The 14635-nt window shown below is 46.2% G+C and overlaps 1 protein-coding gene across 5 annotated transcripts in view; it reads left to right on the top strand.

The window, feature by feature from the left end:
• Positions 1-14635, top strand: part of LOC146197713 (pleckstrin homology domain-containing family G member 5-like) — a 767578-nt gene that overhangs the window by 589720 nt on the left and 163223 nt on the right. For all 5 annotated transcript variants that reach the window (XM_084599624.1, XM_084599625.1, XM_084599626.1 and 2 more), the window contains one exon: positions 8114-8211. In XM_084599624.1, the coding sequence (XP_084455750.1) occupies positions 8114-8211 (98 nt within the window). The remainder of the gene's footprint in view (positions 1-8113; positions 8212-14635) is intronic.

Below are 14635 nucleotides of genomic sequence, written 5' to 3'. Positions count from 1 at the left end.
CCAGCGTCCCTGTTTCCTGCGCTGGCCCGACGGGCCACAGCAATGACGTACGTACCGCGAACGATGTGCATTGGTCCGTCTCGCTGACTGACGGGAGAAGGATGGGTGTCTACCGCTCGCAGCGCGCTTTTCCCTCGCCACGGCCAGACTGAATCCAGCGGCGCGCGCTCCCTCGACCGTTTTTTTTTTTTTTTTTTCGCGCTCGCGGAGAGCCACGCCCCACCTCCCGCCAAACGCGGAGGAGGAAGGGGAATTTGTATTGCGGAGGCTAGACGACCTCGGGCAGGAGACTGAAAAACCTTTGCGAGGGAACGGAAGGAGAGAGGCATGACAGAATCGGGTGATTGCGGTGGCTGTAACTGCGTTATTAGTTACTCTTTTCAAAAACATTTTGCGGTCTTGCGTTCTAGGGGCGAAGTCTCACAGTCACCGGGGAAGAAAATATTTTCAACCGGAGGGTGGACAGTGGGCCTTTATGACCATAACCTTACATGTTTTCTGTAAGTAATCGTCACCCTTGCTGCCTGGATTAGCGCAAATGTCATCAAAAGTAATTCGTGTGTGTGCGTGTGTGTGTGTGTGTGTGTGTGTGTGTGTGTGTGTGTGTGTGTGTGTGTGTGTGTGTGTGTGTGTGTGTGTGTGTGTGTGTGTGTGTGTGTGTGTGTGTGTGTGTGTGTGTGTGTGTGTGTGTGTGTGTGTGTGTGTGTGCGCGTGCGTGCGTGCGTGCGTGCGTGCGTGCTTTAGCTTCCCGAAACGGCACATTGGTTATGAATGACCGGCGTGTACAGTCAGTGTCAATAGAAAAACAGCCATGTGACGCACAAAACTGTAGGATCCTGTTACTATTTTTGCATTAAATTTGAAGATGTCTTACTGTGATTATACGCCCAGCGAAAGTCGTTTAACAAACTGGAAAAACTGTATCCTTGTTATTCATACTTGTTATTCATCGATCAGATAAATTCTTATTCTGTGTTCTCTTCTATGTTGAAGCTGCCCATACTTGTATAATTGGGCTGAATTAATACTTTTATCGCGCAACGTTCACAAGTGAAGCTGCGATGTCATCACCGTTAATTTTATCACATCCGGGCTGAAATTGGGGAGTGGCAACTCAAGTTGCACAAACAATCACAAACATTTCCCCGCCACTGTGGCTGAGTAGTTAAGAGGTTCGGCTACTAATCCGGAATACCGGTGTTCAAAGCTGACCGCGGCGGCCGCGTTTCGATGGAGGTGAAACTGAGAGACGTTCGTGTGCTGTGCGATGTCAATGCACGTCATAGATGTCCAGGTGATGGAAATTATTCCGCAGCCCTACACTATACGACACCTCGTTCACGTGAACTTGTTCACTCTTTCACTCCCACCTCCCTCCTTTATATTACGGCGCCGTTCAGCTGTCCACCGAGAAATGTGACTGACAGTCTTCCTTTTCTTTCCTATAAACCAGTTTACATTTACAATCAGAAACGTTTGCCAACACCAAAAAACGCGCTGTTCTGTTGACTGCATATTTTTCTTTATTTTCTGAATTGTGCGAGTTGACGATATCTATGTCCTGCTCGAGGAATTAATTTTTTGCTATAGCGCATACGCTTGAATAATTTGCTTTCACGGGATACCTTAATTTTAAGATTCGACCACTTTTCGATGGAAGCGAAGCTCAAGGCACTCGTGTAATGAACTCCAGGTTGTCAAAATTTCCGCAGCGCTTCACTACGGCGTCCCTCATAACCTTACTCGTTTGGAACGTTCAAACCAAAAACCCAACCAACCTAACGTACAGCTTTCTTCATTTTCCTCGTGTAATTGCTATGAAAATATGTATTACCAGGACTGTGATTCGTTCAGGTAGTGATTACTCCTTAGAGTACACCTGAGCGCGGGCATGCGGCTACAAAGAATATCTTTAAAGCTTCCTCAGAAGCCTCGTAGTTGAAGGAAAAATCGCCCTGATCCGTGGTTTGAACCCAGGACCATGGCCTATACGGAGCAGTCGCTCTACCAATCGCGCTAGCTGGTGGATAATAGGGAGCAGTGTTAGTGCAATGTAATAAACGCTTCAGGCGGAGTAGATTTTCACTTGAGGAGTAACTGCTCATAAACACCCACACTATCGCCAACTACACGGCTACAAAGAAGGCTATAAACTTTCTCATCAGCTTCGCAGTTGAAGAAAGACTAGTCCCTTTCCTTCTCTAGTTTCTCTCTATTGAAAATATACGCCACTCAGAGGGTTTCCCTTAAATACTTTAGACAAAGATCTCTGATAATGTTTTTCAGTATCTTTATTTTTTTCCGTATCGCTGTAAGTATTATCGTGCCTCTCGCTCCACGCAGTCATAGTGTCGATGCCTGAGGCGTCCCCGACGTATCATTGTCTTTGTTCTCGTTTGAAGTTTAGACCATGCTTCAGGACATTATGCAGAACAGATTTCTTGAAGTGCACATCCCTTGAGTGACATAGTACGCAGCTCTACCATGCAACTAATGCCATTTTATACCCGCCCGTGCTGAATGCCTCTTACTTCTCGCGCACGCATAATTATCTGTCGACGTGTTTTTCTGCTTATACAGAGGCAATGAACACTTGAGTGACGCACCGGCATACTTCTCATTCACTTGTGTGCACCAAAAGCCTAAGGTCGTATTCTCCTACCTCCACGCTATTGGTCAGCCCCATAGCCGGCGAAAGACGCAGCTTGCAGATTATCAACGAAGGGGTTATAAGAATGACTCGAGAAATGAATCCTTACAGAACAATCTCTCCGCGTGTTTACGCAATAACATTCATTCATTCATTCATTCATTCATTCATTCATTCATTCATTCATTCATTCATTCATTCAAAATGCTATACAGGCCCCGTCTCGGAGCACACAGTAAGGAGATGTAACCCTTTGTAAACTTATGCTGACTAGAATTAAACATAAAAATTAGACAGCAATGAAACGCAGATACAGCAAAATTAAATAAAAGCTCAAAAACAATCTAAAGAAAAAAGTTCATAGTATCAAAACCTAACATGCAGAAACGCAGCGCAGGAACGGAAAAGGAACCATGAAATGCAACCCAAGGAACTTGCTTCACAGACATCGGTCTGCGCACTAATAATTACCTGCCGACGTGTCTTTCTACTGTAGGGCTAGGACATTCGTTCAAACGTTGGCGCTCAGTTAACCGTCAAGGTCAGCGCCTCCTCCACTGGAGCCTGCCGGGCTGTAGCTCCAAAGGGGGGCACATGGGATGCACAGTCGATTATGGTGGGCGGTACCCCTCTATTGATCCTCGCTGTCGGTGCGCACGTCGATCAATGGCTGATGCGTGCGTGTGCCAGCGGCGTTTGACGTGCGATCTGGCTCCTATCGTGGAACGCGCGCACAGCGGCCGCAGCTTGCAGCAGATATAGTGCATGCATCGTAGGTCGGGTTGGCATCGCATGGTGCATGCATATACGCCGAGCAGCGAGAATGTGTGGAAGGGCTACGTTAAGTTGGAAGCGAATCAATCCTGCGTCCATCAACCATTCCACCAAAATAACTGTAGGATCACTCGAGCAATGACTCGATAAGTCGATAGACCATTTAGTCAAATAATTTAAATCCTAATTACGACAAAAAATAAATTTAGCGAAAATGTTCTGCCTTGTGTCGCAACACTAAGCACTGTTTCATTTTCATGCCAAGCGGGAACGCTGTGAGACGTGTACGTTTAATGCAGACGTGTATATGCACGCGGCGTGTCAGGGTCGCCGCTGCAAGCCCACCGCCGTTTCGAGCGCAGTCGTTTACCGTTGGATATTTCAGATACCTCAGGAAGAAGCAAATTATATGCGCATTTTATTTTTAATTTTTTTTATCGAAGTTCGGCCTATATAGCTGCTGCCAGAACCCCCGTATACATTGCGCTCGAATCACGTCCAGGTCTGTTTTTGAATACCTCAAGCGCATTTCCGCAAACGAGTTGAAATGTCGAGAAAGGGCATTATTTGGTTTTGCTTTGTATATAAACGCCACCATATGCCCGCTGCTGGTCGTAAACAATGAGACCGTTTTGATTTGTATTTTCAATACGTGGCTGCATTCATGCATGTTGCAAGACTGGCATGAAATGAAAGAACACCAATTCCAGGCCTGCCGCAAAAATGGTCAAATCAACATTGGTCCTCGGGTTGGTACTCCATAATCTTTTGCTGTCTCTGAGCACTCGGGCTTCCACAACGTACGCTTTTTCTCTTCTTTTTTTCTTCTGATAAAGAAACAAAAATGAACAGCTCTCTGTCGTAAAACATCACTGGTATACATGAACCCTTTGGTACCAAAGATCTGTGTCGTTTGAAAATAGCTTTTAGGGCTGCAATCGTCTCTAATGCTTCTATTGATGGTCCACTTCGGGAACGAATCAAAACTGGCATGCTCGCCTAGGGCACAACCTGGCATTTTATTTTGCGGAGCCGTATTTTACGTTGCCTAAAACCTAGCTCACCGCCTTCGCTCGCATATTGGGCCTGCATGAGAACACGGCACGTCATTTCAGAACACAGAACTCACATAAACTGGGCAACTGTGGACATAAAAACACAACGATGCAGCAAGAAAAAATCTTCCCTGCAGGCTGACTTGAAAGCGGCTCCGTCGTGTCCGGAACACAAACACGAGAACACACACACAATTTTTTTTTTTATTTTGCTCATTACGCGACAAGAAGGAGCTCCTTACAAAAGCGCGTCTTTTCTTGTTTTACGTCCGCCGTAGAGAAGGAAGAGCGAGGACGTGTTTTCTGTATTTTCTTCTTCGTTTTCCTTTTCTCTGTTCGCAGTCATATTTGCTTATATAACGTTGAGTCAAACGTTACGCGCGCATTGAGGCAACCATCAGGTCCAAGTCGGCGCGACTATTTCTGTCGACGCAGTCGAGGCTATTGTTTCGCTCTGGTGTCGATTTCTGACCAAAGCACGCCCTAACTGGATGTGCATGCAGTGTGGTGAAGCACTTCCCCAGGACGCATTTGTGGACAGTTGCTTCGCTTAACCGCTTACTGACCGTTCGATTCGTCGTCGCCTATTCTCTACACTTCCGAACGCCTTTACTTTACTGCCAGCTCCATCCGAGGAGAGCTGAGACCAACTTATCTGCTCGGACATGAAGATGCAGCTGGCGCTTGTCTCGTGGGCCCAGAGCGTCGCCCCCACCTGGAGGCCGCGCCAGGCCGACATGCCTTAATTATTATAAAAGTTGTTTCTCTGGGGTTGTTTCTTTGGATGTGTGTGTGTGTGTGTGTGTGTGTGTGTGTGTGTGTGTGTGTGTGTGTGTGTGTGTGTGTGTGTGTGTGTGTGTGTGTGTGTGTGTGTGTGTGTGTGTGTGTGTGTGTGTGTGTGTGTGTGTGTGTGTGTGTGTGTGTGTGTGTGTGTGTGTGTGTGTGTGTGTGTGTGTGTGTGTGTGTGTGTGTGTGTGTGTGTGTGTGTGTGTGTGTGTGTGTGTGTGTGTGTGTGTGTGTGTGTGTGTGTGTGTGTGTGTGTGTGTGTGTGTGTGTGTGTGTGTGTGTGTGTGTGTGTGTGTGTGTGTGTGTGTGTGTGTGTGTGTGTGTGTGTGTGTGTGTGTGTGTGTGTGTGTGTGTGTGTGTGTGTGTGTGTGTGTGTGTGTGTGTGTGTGTGTGTGTGTGTGTGTGTGTGTGTGTGTGTGTGTGTGTGTGTGTGTGTGTGAAAGAGAGAGAGGGCGGGGGGGGAGGGGCTTTCTTAAGCTTCAACATAGTTTGACGTAGACAACTGCTCCGGTCTCATCGGCGCCGCGCGCTCTGCCATCGGAAATGTTGAAGCTTCAACTGCTGCGTCGTCACAGCGGCATAACGAGAGAGAAAACAAGGCGGAAGTAATGGAAAGCAGGCCGCTCGAACAAAGTGCTTAGCGCGAAGGCACACGCGGCAAAAGCAGTCTGGCTTGTCACGGAGCTTTGTCGTCGCCTTTTTTCTGGCGGTATCACTGTCACTTTTTTCTTGCATCTTCTATCGCTTTCTACCCGCTTGTCCACGAAGTAGCGAGCAATTTCGCTAGTTCACCGTGCGCACATTGCGTGGGAAAACGATTATTTGTTGCTAAATTGCTGCTGATGAGAAAGGAAGGCGCCGCCAGTGACTTATGAGACGTCGCAAGTTTCGAATGGCGCAAAGGAAAACTGCTCTTGCCGACGAAATAGGTAAAAACTGGATTCTCACGTGTGGAAATTTCGTTTGAGGAGCTGCCTAACAAGTGCGATCTCTAAGATAAGTTTATTAAACATAACACGATATTATTTGTCTTGCAATATTTAGAGAAGCACGCGCACATGCGCTTTATATAAGACCGCGATGCCTGAAAACAGCGCTGTATCTGCAGCACTTGTCATTTTTACGAAACAAAAGTAACAAATGGCAAAATTTATATAGCTGAACTTTCATTACAGGGAAGAATTTTTGACACTGATAGTGTTATACGAAGGCCAGCCGTTATACTGCGTTCGAAGTGTGTGCTGTGCACTCGGTGATTTAAAAAAGTCATGCCTGTGTCGAGAAGGAGAGAGCCAGAAAAAAAAAAAAAAGGGGTTCGTTATGTCACTGATCATTTATCGCTTTGTTAATTTGTTTGACATTCCGTTTACCATGTCAAGGGTGTACTGTTGCCTCTTTTGGCCCTTTCGTTGTCCCGTAATCCCAGCAGTGGTTCGCGCTCATGAGATGAAGGAAGCCTCGACTCATTCTATGGCTCATATTGAACGTCGGCAGCGGCGAGGATTCCTTCGGCCGAAAGTGTTTTTAGAGAGTTAGCTCTACTGCGTTCATTTGCTGGTTTCACCGCATGCGTTGCGCATGTTTCATCTCGCGCTGTGCAGCAAATATCGTCATCATTCATGAAGTTGCGTCTGCGCCTCTCTGTCCTTTAACCTAAATATGTCATCAAATTCGCCATCTTGGCGAGTGCGGCCGACACCGCGTGGGTCGAGAAAATTCGCCGTGTGGGAAGCCATTCTCGCTAAAGGCAGAGATCGCAGCCGTGCCTGAAGCTTACCAACGCGGAATCGAACCAAAATCGAAGCGACAGCATCCAGTGCGACGCTGGCTAACACTCTTGAATGGTTCAAGGATAGTTGAATCTTTGAATGGTCATTCTTTTTTCTGAATATCGCAGTTTTCTTCTTGGCTGAGTCATTTGACCTGTGTCATAGCTGCGATCACTTTTCGAGTATTGTGTTCGTTTCCTTCTGTGCCGGCTACATTCACATTTCCAAATGAATTAATCAGCGGAATAACCACTCATCAGTATCCTCATGAGCGTAGATATGTAGCTGTTATTTGTAGCCGTGTGGCTACGCTACTTACTGGCTTGAGTGAAATTAGCTTCATCACTGAGATTCCGCTGAACACATTGGACTCAAATATAGGCTATTTTGGTTAATCGACCTATAATTAAATTTTCTTGTGGCGTTGTAGGGGCTAAAAAAATTACAAGGGTTCAACGCTGCTGAACCAAATATTGAGCGAAACCATCAGCTGCGGGTGACCGAGCGTTCTTCTTCTTCTCTTTTGCTTCTTCCTCTTAAACAAGCCGTATGAACGTGCCTTAGTGGCCTATAGGGGTAACTTGAATTCCAGGGTCCTAGCAGGCTGATTCTGTCATAACCGTCCCATGTGAAACGAGAGACCCAAGTTGGCAACTCCTGCCGGCCCACACCCTAGTGTCACGTGGGGTGTGACGTCACAGCGTCACGTGGCTGAGACGTACGTGGTATACCGCGCCGCGCTACGCTGAAGGCTCGAAACCTAGAGTAGTATTGCTTTCGCAATAAAATAGACGCCGTTTATACAGAAAGAAACACGGAACGAAATCTGCTGGCAATCCACCTTCTCTGTCTGTCTGCTCGTCCGCTGCCCCTTTCTCTACTTATAATTTAGATCCCCTAGTCTAGTACGTGCTACCTGCTACATTATTAGTTTGAAACACTCACCCACATGTCGGCAATGTCTCTGCATTGCTAGTGTGCATAATGCACGTGTTTTCACCTAAAGAAGCACCGCATAGTATTCGCTCGCACATCAAAAATGTATTGACTGACGCCTTCCTTCTAAATTGTTCCCACAGGCGCCCAGCCAAGAGTACCTAGCCGTCACATTCGAGGAAGACGGCGGGGACATCCAGCTACTCGAATCCATTCCCGCTGTCAAGGGAGTCGTCCTCCGGTAAGTGCGATGTTGCTTTGCCTTGCGCGACGCTGCAGCATGTCCGGGACACGCTTCCATGGAGGTAGCAGTACGATGACCCCATGCCAACGGGCACTCAGATCCGAGATAACGTGATGGATCTCTTGCAGTAGTATTCTATTTCTGTCACACTCTTTTCGTCATTCTTCTAGCAACCAATGCTCTCGTTATGGTGCACGGCAGCTGATTCTACCGGTGGCTGTACTGTGTACGCTAAGAAAACAGGCCTGAACAGAGAAGAACCTGTGCCTACCCTGACGTAGTCCCAGAGGCCTTGCTGACTGCAAATAACGGGAAAAGGGAGGAGAAATCATGTCGACCAGTGACTTCACGCCGTGTCTATAGGTTAGACACACAGCTTGCTTGGACGCCCAGCAGCACGAACTCAGCGCAGCCGAACAGCAAGCGACTGCGCGTGAATTCGTTAGATGTACAGGCCACTCCTAACCCGCGTCAAGGCCACTTTTGCAGAAGGAAGAGAGCTGTCCAGTAGAGGCTGCGGCTACTCTGGACGGCTTCTCCAGGCAGATACGATGTAGGCGAGAGGTATTTGCTGAACATTGAAAGTGTCTCAGAGTGCGAGTGCATTTTCAGCTTCTCCAGGCGTCAGTCCCTTGAGATTTTCCTCGACGGCTTCGTCGCGCTTACGAACATGAACTTAATACTCGCAGTGTTTTCTTATGGAAATTTTAGCATGCGCTTTAGCCTCAGTCAAGGATATTTTACCTCTTTTTCTCCGGAGTGCTTGTATCGCGTCGCTGTTCGCTTTGTCGTCGCCTTTCAACGCGATAGCATTAAAAAAAATGTGGTGTCGGCGTTGTGAACGAGAAATCACGAGCATGGCGGTAGCCCAACAGTTGTCATAGCTGCCAACTCGGGCCTCTTCTTTCATGTGGGATGTTAGAGTCAGCCTGCCAAGACCCTTGCATTTTGAGTCAGACACGTCACCCCTAGGCACCTTCATACGGCTTGGTTAAAGCGAGGCTTTATATGTGGGCTGGTAAAAATTGACCTTAAGAGTACCCCATATATATATATATATATATATATATATATATATATATATATATATATATATATATATATATATATATATATATATATATATATATATATATATATATATATATATATATATATATATATATATATATATATATATATATATATATATATATATATATATATATATATATATATATATAGGACGTCCCACGTCCGCTGCTATGGCTGAGGGTGGCGCTGGTGAACACTCTCAAGGTTCGTATACAGACAACATAAATACCCAAGAAAGTAGCAGGGGGGACAGCGGCCGATGTAGCTCAGTTGGTAGAGCACCGGACGCGTTATTCGGAGGTCGTGGGTTCGGATCCCACCATCGGCACGTTGTTTTTTCTTCTACTTTGTGTCTAATTATCTTTCCCCTAAACAGATTACATTACTAATTTCTGTGCTTATCCAAGTAAACATTAAAAAAAAAAGACATAAAAGTGCCATCCCCAACGCTTTCCTTGGCCTCGCCGACTGTTGGCTTCTTTCCTTCATATATATCTATATATATATATATATATATATATATATAGTCGGCGAGGCCAAGGAAAGCATTGGGGATTATGTTTTATGTTTTTGTTAAATTTTTACTTGGATAATATATATATATATATATATATATATATATATATATATATATATATATATATATATATATATATATATATATATATATATTATCCAAGTAAAAATTTAACAAAAACATAAAACATAATCCCCAATGCTTTCCTTGGCCTCGCCGACTGTTGGCTTCTTTCCTTCATGTATTATAACGAGCACCCTCATTTCCCCTTCCTTTATCTGCTTGTAGCTTACGGGGGGCTCGGTTCTGGCAGTCTTGAGGCCATAGGTAGCGTAAGAGGGTTCTAGCACAGCTTTCGCCCTCGCTCTTGGTCACGTTCTACGTGACGCTGGCGGTAACAGAGGACGTTCTACGTCCGCCGCTATGGCTGAGGGTGGCGCTGGTGAACACTCTCAAGGTTCGTATACAGACAACATTAATACCCGAGAAAGTAGCAGGGGGGACAGCGGCCGATGTAGCTCAGTTGGAAGAGCACCGGACGCGATATTCGGAGGTCGTGGGTTCGGTCCCCACCATCGGCACGTTGTTTTTTCTTCTACTTTGTGTTTAATTATCTTTCCCCTAAGTAGATTACATTACCCATTTCTGTGATTATCCAAGTAAAAATTAAAAAAAAAAGACATAAAACATAATCCCCAATGCTTTCCTTGGCCTCGCCGACTGTTGGCTTCTTTCCTTCATGTATTATAACGAGCACCCTCATTTCCCCTTCATTTATCTGCTTGTAGCTTACGGGGGTCTCGCTTCTGGCAGTCTTGAGGCCATAGGTAGCGTAAGAGGGTTCTAGCACAGCTTTCGCCCTCGCTCTTGGTCACGTTCTACGTGACGCTGGCGGTAACAGAGGACGTTCTACGTCCGCCGCTATGGCTGAGGGTGGCGCTGGTGAACGCTCTCAAGGTTCGTATACAGGCAACATTAATACCCGAGAAAGTAGCAGGGGGGACAGCGGCCGATGTAGCTCAGTTGGAAGAGCACCGGACGCGATATTCGGAGGTCGTGGGTTCGGTCCCCACCATCGGCACGTTGTTTTTTCTTCTACTTTGTGTTTAATTATCTTTCCCCTAAGTAGATTACATTACCCATTTCTGTGATTATCTAAGTAAAAATTAAAAAAAAAAAGACATAAAACATAATCCCCAATGCTTTCCTTGGCCTCGCCGACTGTTGGCTTCTTTCCTTCATGTATTATAACGAGCACCCTCATTTCCCCTTCATTTATCTGCTTGTAGCTTACGGGGGTCTCGGTCCTGGCAGTCTTGAGGCCATAGGTAGCGTAAGAGGGTTCTAGCACAGCTTTCGCCCTCGCTCTTGGTCACGTTCTACGTGACGCTGGCGGTAACAGAGGACGTTCTACGTCCGCCGCTATGGCTGAGGGTGGCGCTGGTGAACACTCTCAAGGTTCGTATACAGACAACATTAATACCCGAGAAAGTAGCAGGGGGGACAGCGGCCGATGTAGCTCAGTTGGAAGAGCACCGGACACGATATTCGGAGGTCGTGGGTTCGGTCCCCACCATCGGCACGTTATTTTTTCTTCTACTTTGTGTTTAATTATCTTTCCCCTAAGTAGATTACATTACCCATTTCTGTGATTATCCAAGTAAAAATTTAAAAAAAGACATAAAACATAATCCCCAATGCTTTCCTTGGCCTCGCCGACTGTTGGCTTCTTTCCTTCATGTATTATAACGAGCACCCTCATTTCCCCTTCATTTATCTGCTTGTAGCTTACGGGGGTCTCGGTTCTGGCAGTCTTGAGGCCATAGGTAGCGTAAAAGGGTTCTAGCACAGCTTTCGCCCTCGCTCTTGGTCACGTTCTACGTGACGCTGGCGGTAACAGAGGACGTTCTACGTCCGCCGCTATGGCTGAGGGTGGCGCTGGTGAACACTCTCAAGGTTCGTATACAGACAACATTAATACCCGAGAAAGTAGCAGGGGGGACAGCGGCCGATGTAGCTCAGTTGGAAGAGCACCGGACGCGATATTCGGAGGTCGTGGGTTCGGTCCCCACCATCGGCACGTTGTTTTTTCTTCTACTTTGTGTTTAATTATCTTTCCCCTAAGTAGATTACATTACCCATTTCTGTGATTATCCAAGTAAAAATTAAAAAAAAAGACATAAAACATAATCCCCAATGCTTTCCTTGGCCTCGCCGACTGTTGGCTTCTTTCCTTCATATATATATATATATATATATATATATATATATATATATATATATATATATATATATATATATAATTCTTTTTACGAGCTTCCCTATAGAAGCCGTTTTCATTGGTTGCACGGAGCCATACAATGGCGCCATCAGTTGGGAAATTCCCCATAGTTAGATGGAATGGACTAAGTAGTCTTTGCGGATTTGCCTGTTTCGCACTGATGTCATTCGGGTACATTGAACTCTGCCGCGTATCAGTATTTCTTTCATCGGAAAAGTCACACTTGTCAGCATATAGTTCACACGATCCCAGCGCAAGATTACTGTACCCACAATTTCCTTGCGCACATTGAACCGTTGTGCATACTATCGGAAGCTCCTCGCTGAAGGTATAACTTGCCTCGTCTGTGCTAAATAGATGCGGCTTATGTCGACACAAGCGTGGCGTGATATAGTTCATCGCGCGGAGGGGTCATTATCGACGCCTCCCTCGTACAATGTGACCATTTTTACTCGGGGTTTTCTTTAAAAGTTTGCTATGACGTAGCTGCTTCTTAGAAGCGAAGCAAACTTAAAAGGCGTCCAACTCGCGGTGTCTCGCGTTTTAGCGCAAGACGGCGCGACAGTCTTGCGCTAAAACGCGTTCTCGAGCTTCTTTCTAATGACGGAGCAACGGCCGCGCCTCGTCGCGGAACATCGTGTTTCGTTCCACGGTTTTGGCTGCGAGTGTCGCTCGGGTGAAGACGAGATCATTACTGCGCGTGTGCAGTGTCAAGACTCTCCCGAGAGGGCCGACGCGGGGCCATTTAATCGCGGCCTGACCCGTTTTAGGGACGACAGTAGAGAAAGCGGATGAGAACATCACGCCGGCCTGGAAAAGAAAGCGGGCGGACCAGCACTTTGGCGAGAGAGCTATAGCCTCGTTACACCAGTGACAGCACTGCCGAGGGTTAAGAAAGTTGGAAAGAAGCGACCTTTTTTTTCTCGCCTGAGGTCATTACTCAGGGCCTTGTACGCTGCAGAACGGAGTGACCTCGCCTCTTGAGCGTGGACGTCATCATGCTGTGGGTCCATCTTCCCAGCGAAGCTGGTTCAACCAATGCGTGCGCATTTTGAAAACTAAAGTTGTCATTTACGTCCTCAATTGCGCGAAAGAACAGGTGCCATTCCTGTACGTTTTTTTTTTTTTTTTTTTTTTTTTAACTGCCTAAATCGGCGCATTTGACCGCCGAAGAATTCGAGAGAACACGTATCGCAATATATTTTAAGTGACAGAGTTATCATTGCCCATAAATACGCGCATGCGGTTCCACCGTTTTAGCGCCATGGAGCAGTTCTCCTTTAAGGTTCATCTTTAAGTAGCTGCACGAACTTCATAGTTGGACAGTAAGGTTTTTTTTTTTTTGGGGGGGGGGGGGGGGAGGTAGCATTTTTCTTGCGGCAGACAGCTCCTGAATGCTGGCCTCAAACAAAGGATTCGTGAGCTGAGCGCTCATATGCGACAATACAATATGTTGATTTCACGTTCAGCTTTCGCGTAAATGCTGCCCAACTGCACGTTAATATGGCCTTTAGTCGTGTGAAAGTCGTACATTAGCACCAATGAAAGTCGGCAGTGGAACTCCTCAGGAACCGAGTCTATGCACAGAGGCCGCATTCTGGACGCCGGACGATACAATATACAAAGGCTTTCCACACATTTGTTAGCGTCATATGATGAAGTAGAAACTAAAGTTCTAGGCACAAGAACGCGATTTAAAATACTGTTGTTGTTTTCTGTCTGAAAACAGGGCGTACCCAACTGTACAGACAGAAGCAGTGAGACAGACGCGCGACAGACGTGCTCACCAAAGTGCTTGTTCACTGCGCATTCCACTTTTGATGCAGGATTCGCTATTTTTCGTATTCTTAGTGTTCGAAAAACCAGAGGCACACGCCGTCGCAACCACGACGATGCGTGCGTGCATTTTTTCAGAACAGCCACAGACGCTCGATCGAGCCCCACCGTCATTGGCACGTTCCCTTTCACATTGCTTCTACCAGTGTATTCATTGTCCAAAGTTTACGGGCGATGGAAAGCTTGACCACTGTGGCTGGTTATGTTTGCCGAGTGATCAAAATATCTCAAAAGTGAGAGGATGTCTGACGCGACGCAATGCGAGTTCTACAACTAGCGTTTAGAAGCGGTTCCTCTGGAATTTGTACACATACCATGGACATCAGTAGCATGGATTATCGCACGGAGTGATCCGCCAGATCTCATAAAAATCTATTTATAGCCTTATTAGTGTGCTTAATGGCACTGTATCATACTATATGGGGGCAGTACGCAGTATACGATTGGATGTTAAAATTTAATGAAGGGATTTGTAATGTTTTCTTTTTTAAGTCAGTTCACAGTTAACAAGAAAACGTTATTATACTGTGTACTACGTCAATGAATACACAGTATTATATGGCCTGTTCTGGCCTCAGGCTGAATGTGGTTGCAGGGCAACCAACTTACGAGTATACTAGCCTGTTTTGATTAAAAAAAGTGAGAACTGGAAATGGTCATACTGTTAACTCTTGGCTCGAAGCTAGCTTTCGTGTTGTGTTAGATACGCCTGC

This window comes from Amblyomma maculatum, chromosome 3, assembly GCF_055883805.1.
Source record: "Amblyomma maculatum isolate TAMU_Amacu chromosome 3, ASM5588380v1, whole genome shotgun sequence".
In the NCBI taxonomy this organism is placed as follows: Eukaryota; Metazoa; Arthropoda; class Arachnida; order Ixodida; family Ixodidae; genus Amblyomma; species Amblyomma maculatum.
This window is presented reverse-complemented; position numbering and strand designations above follow the sequence as displayed.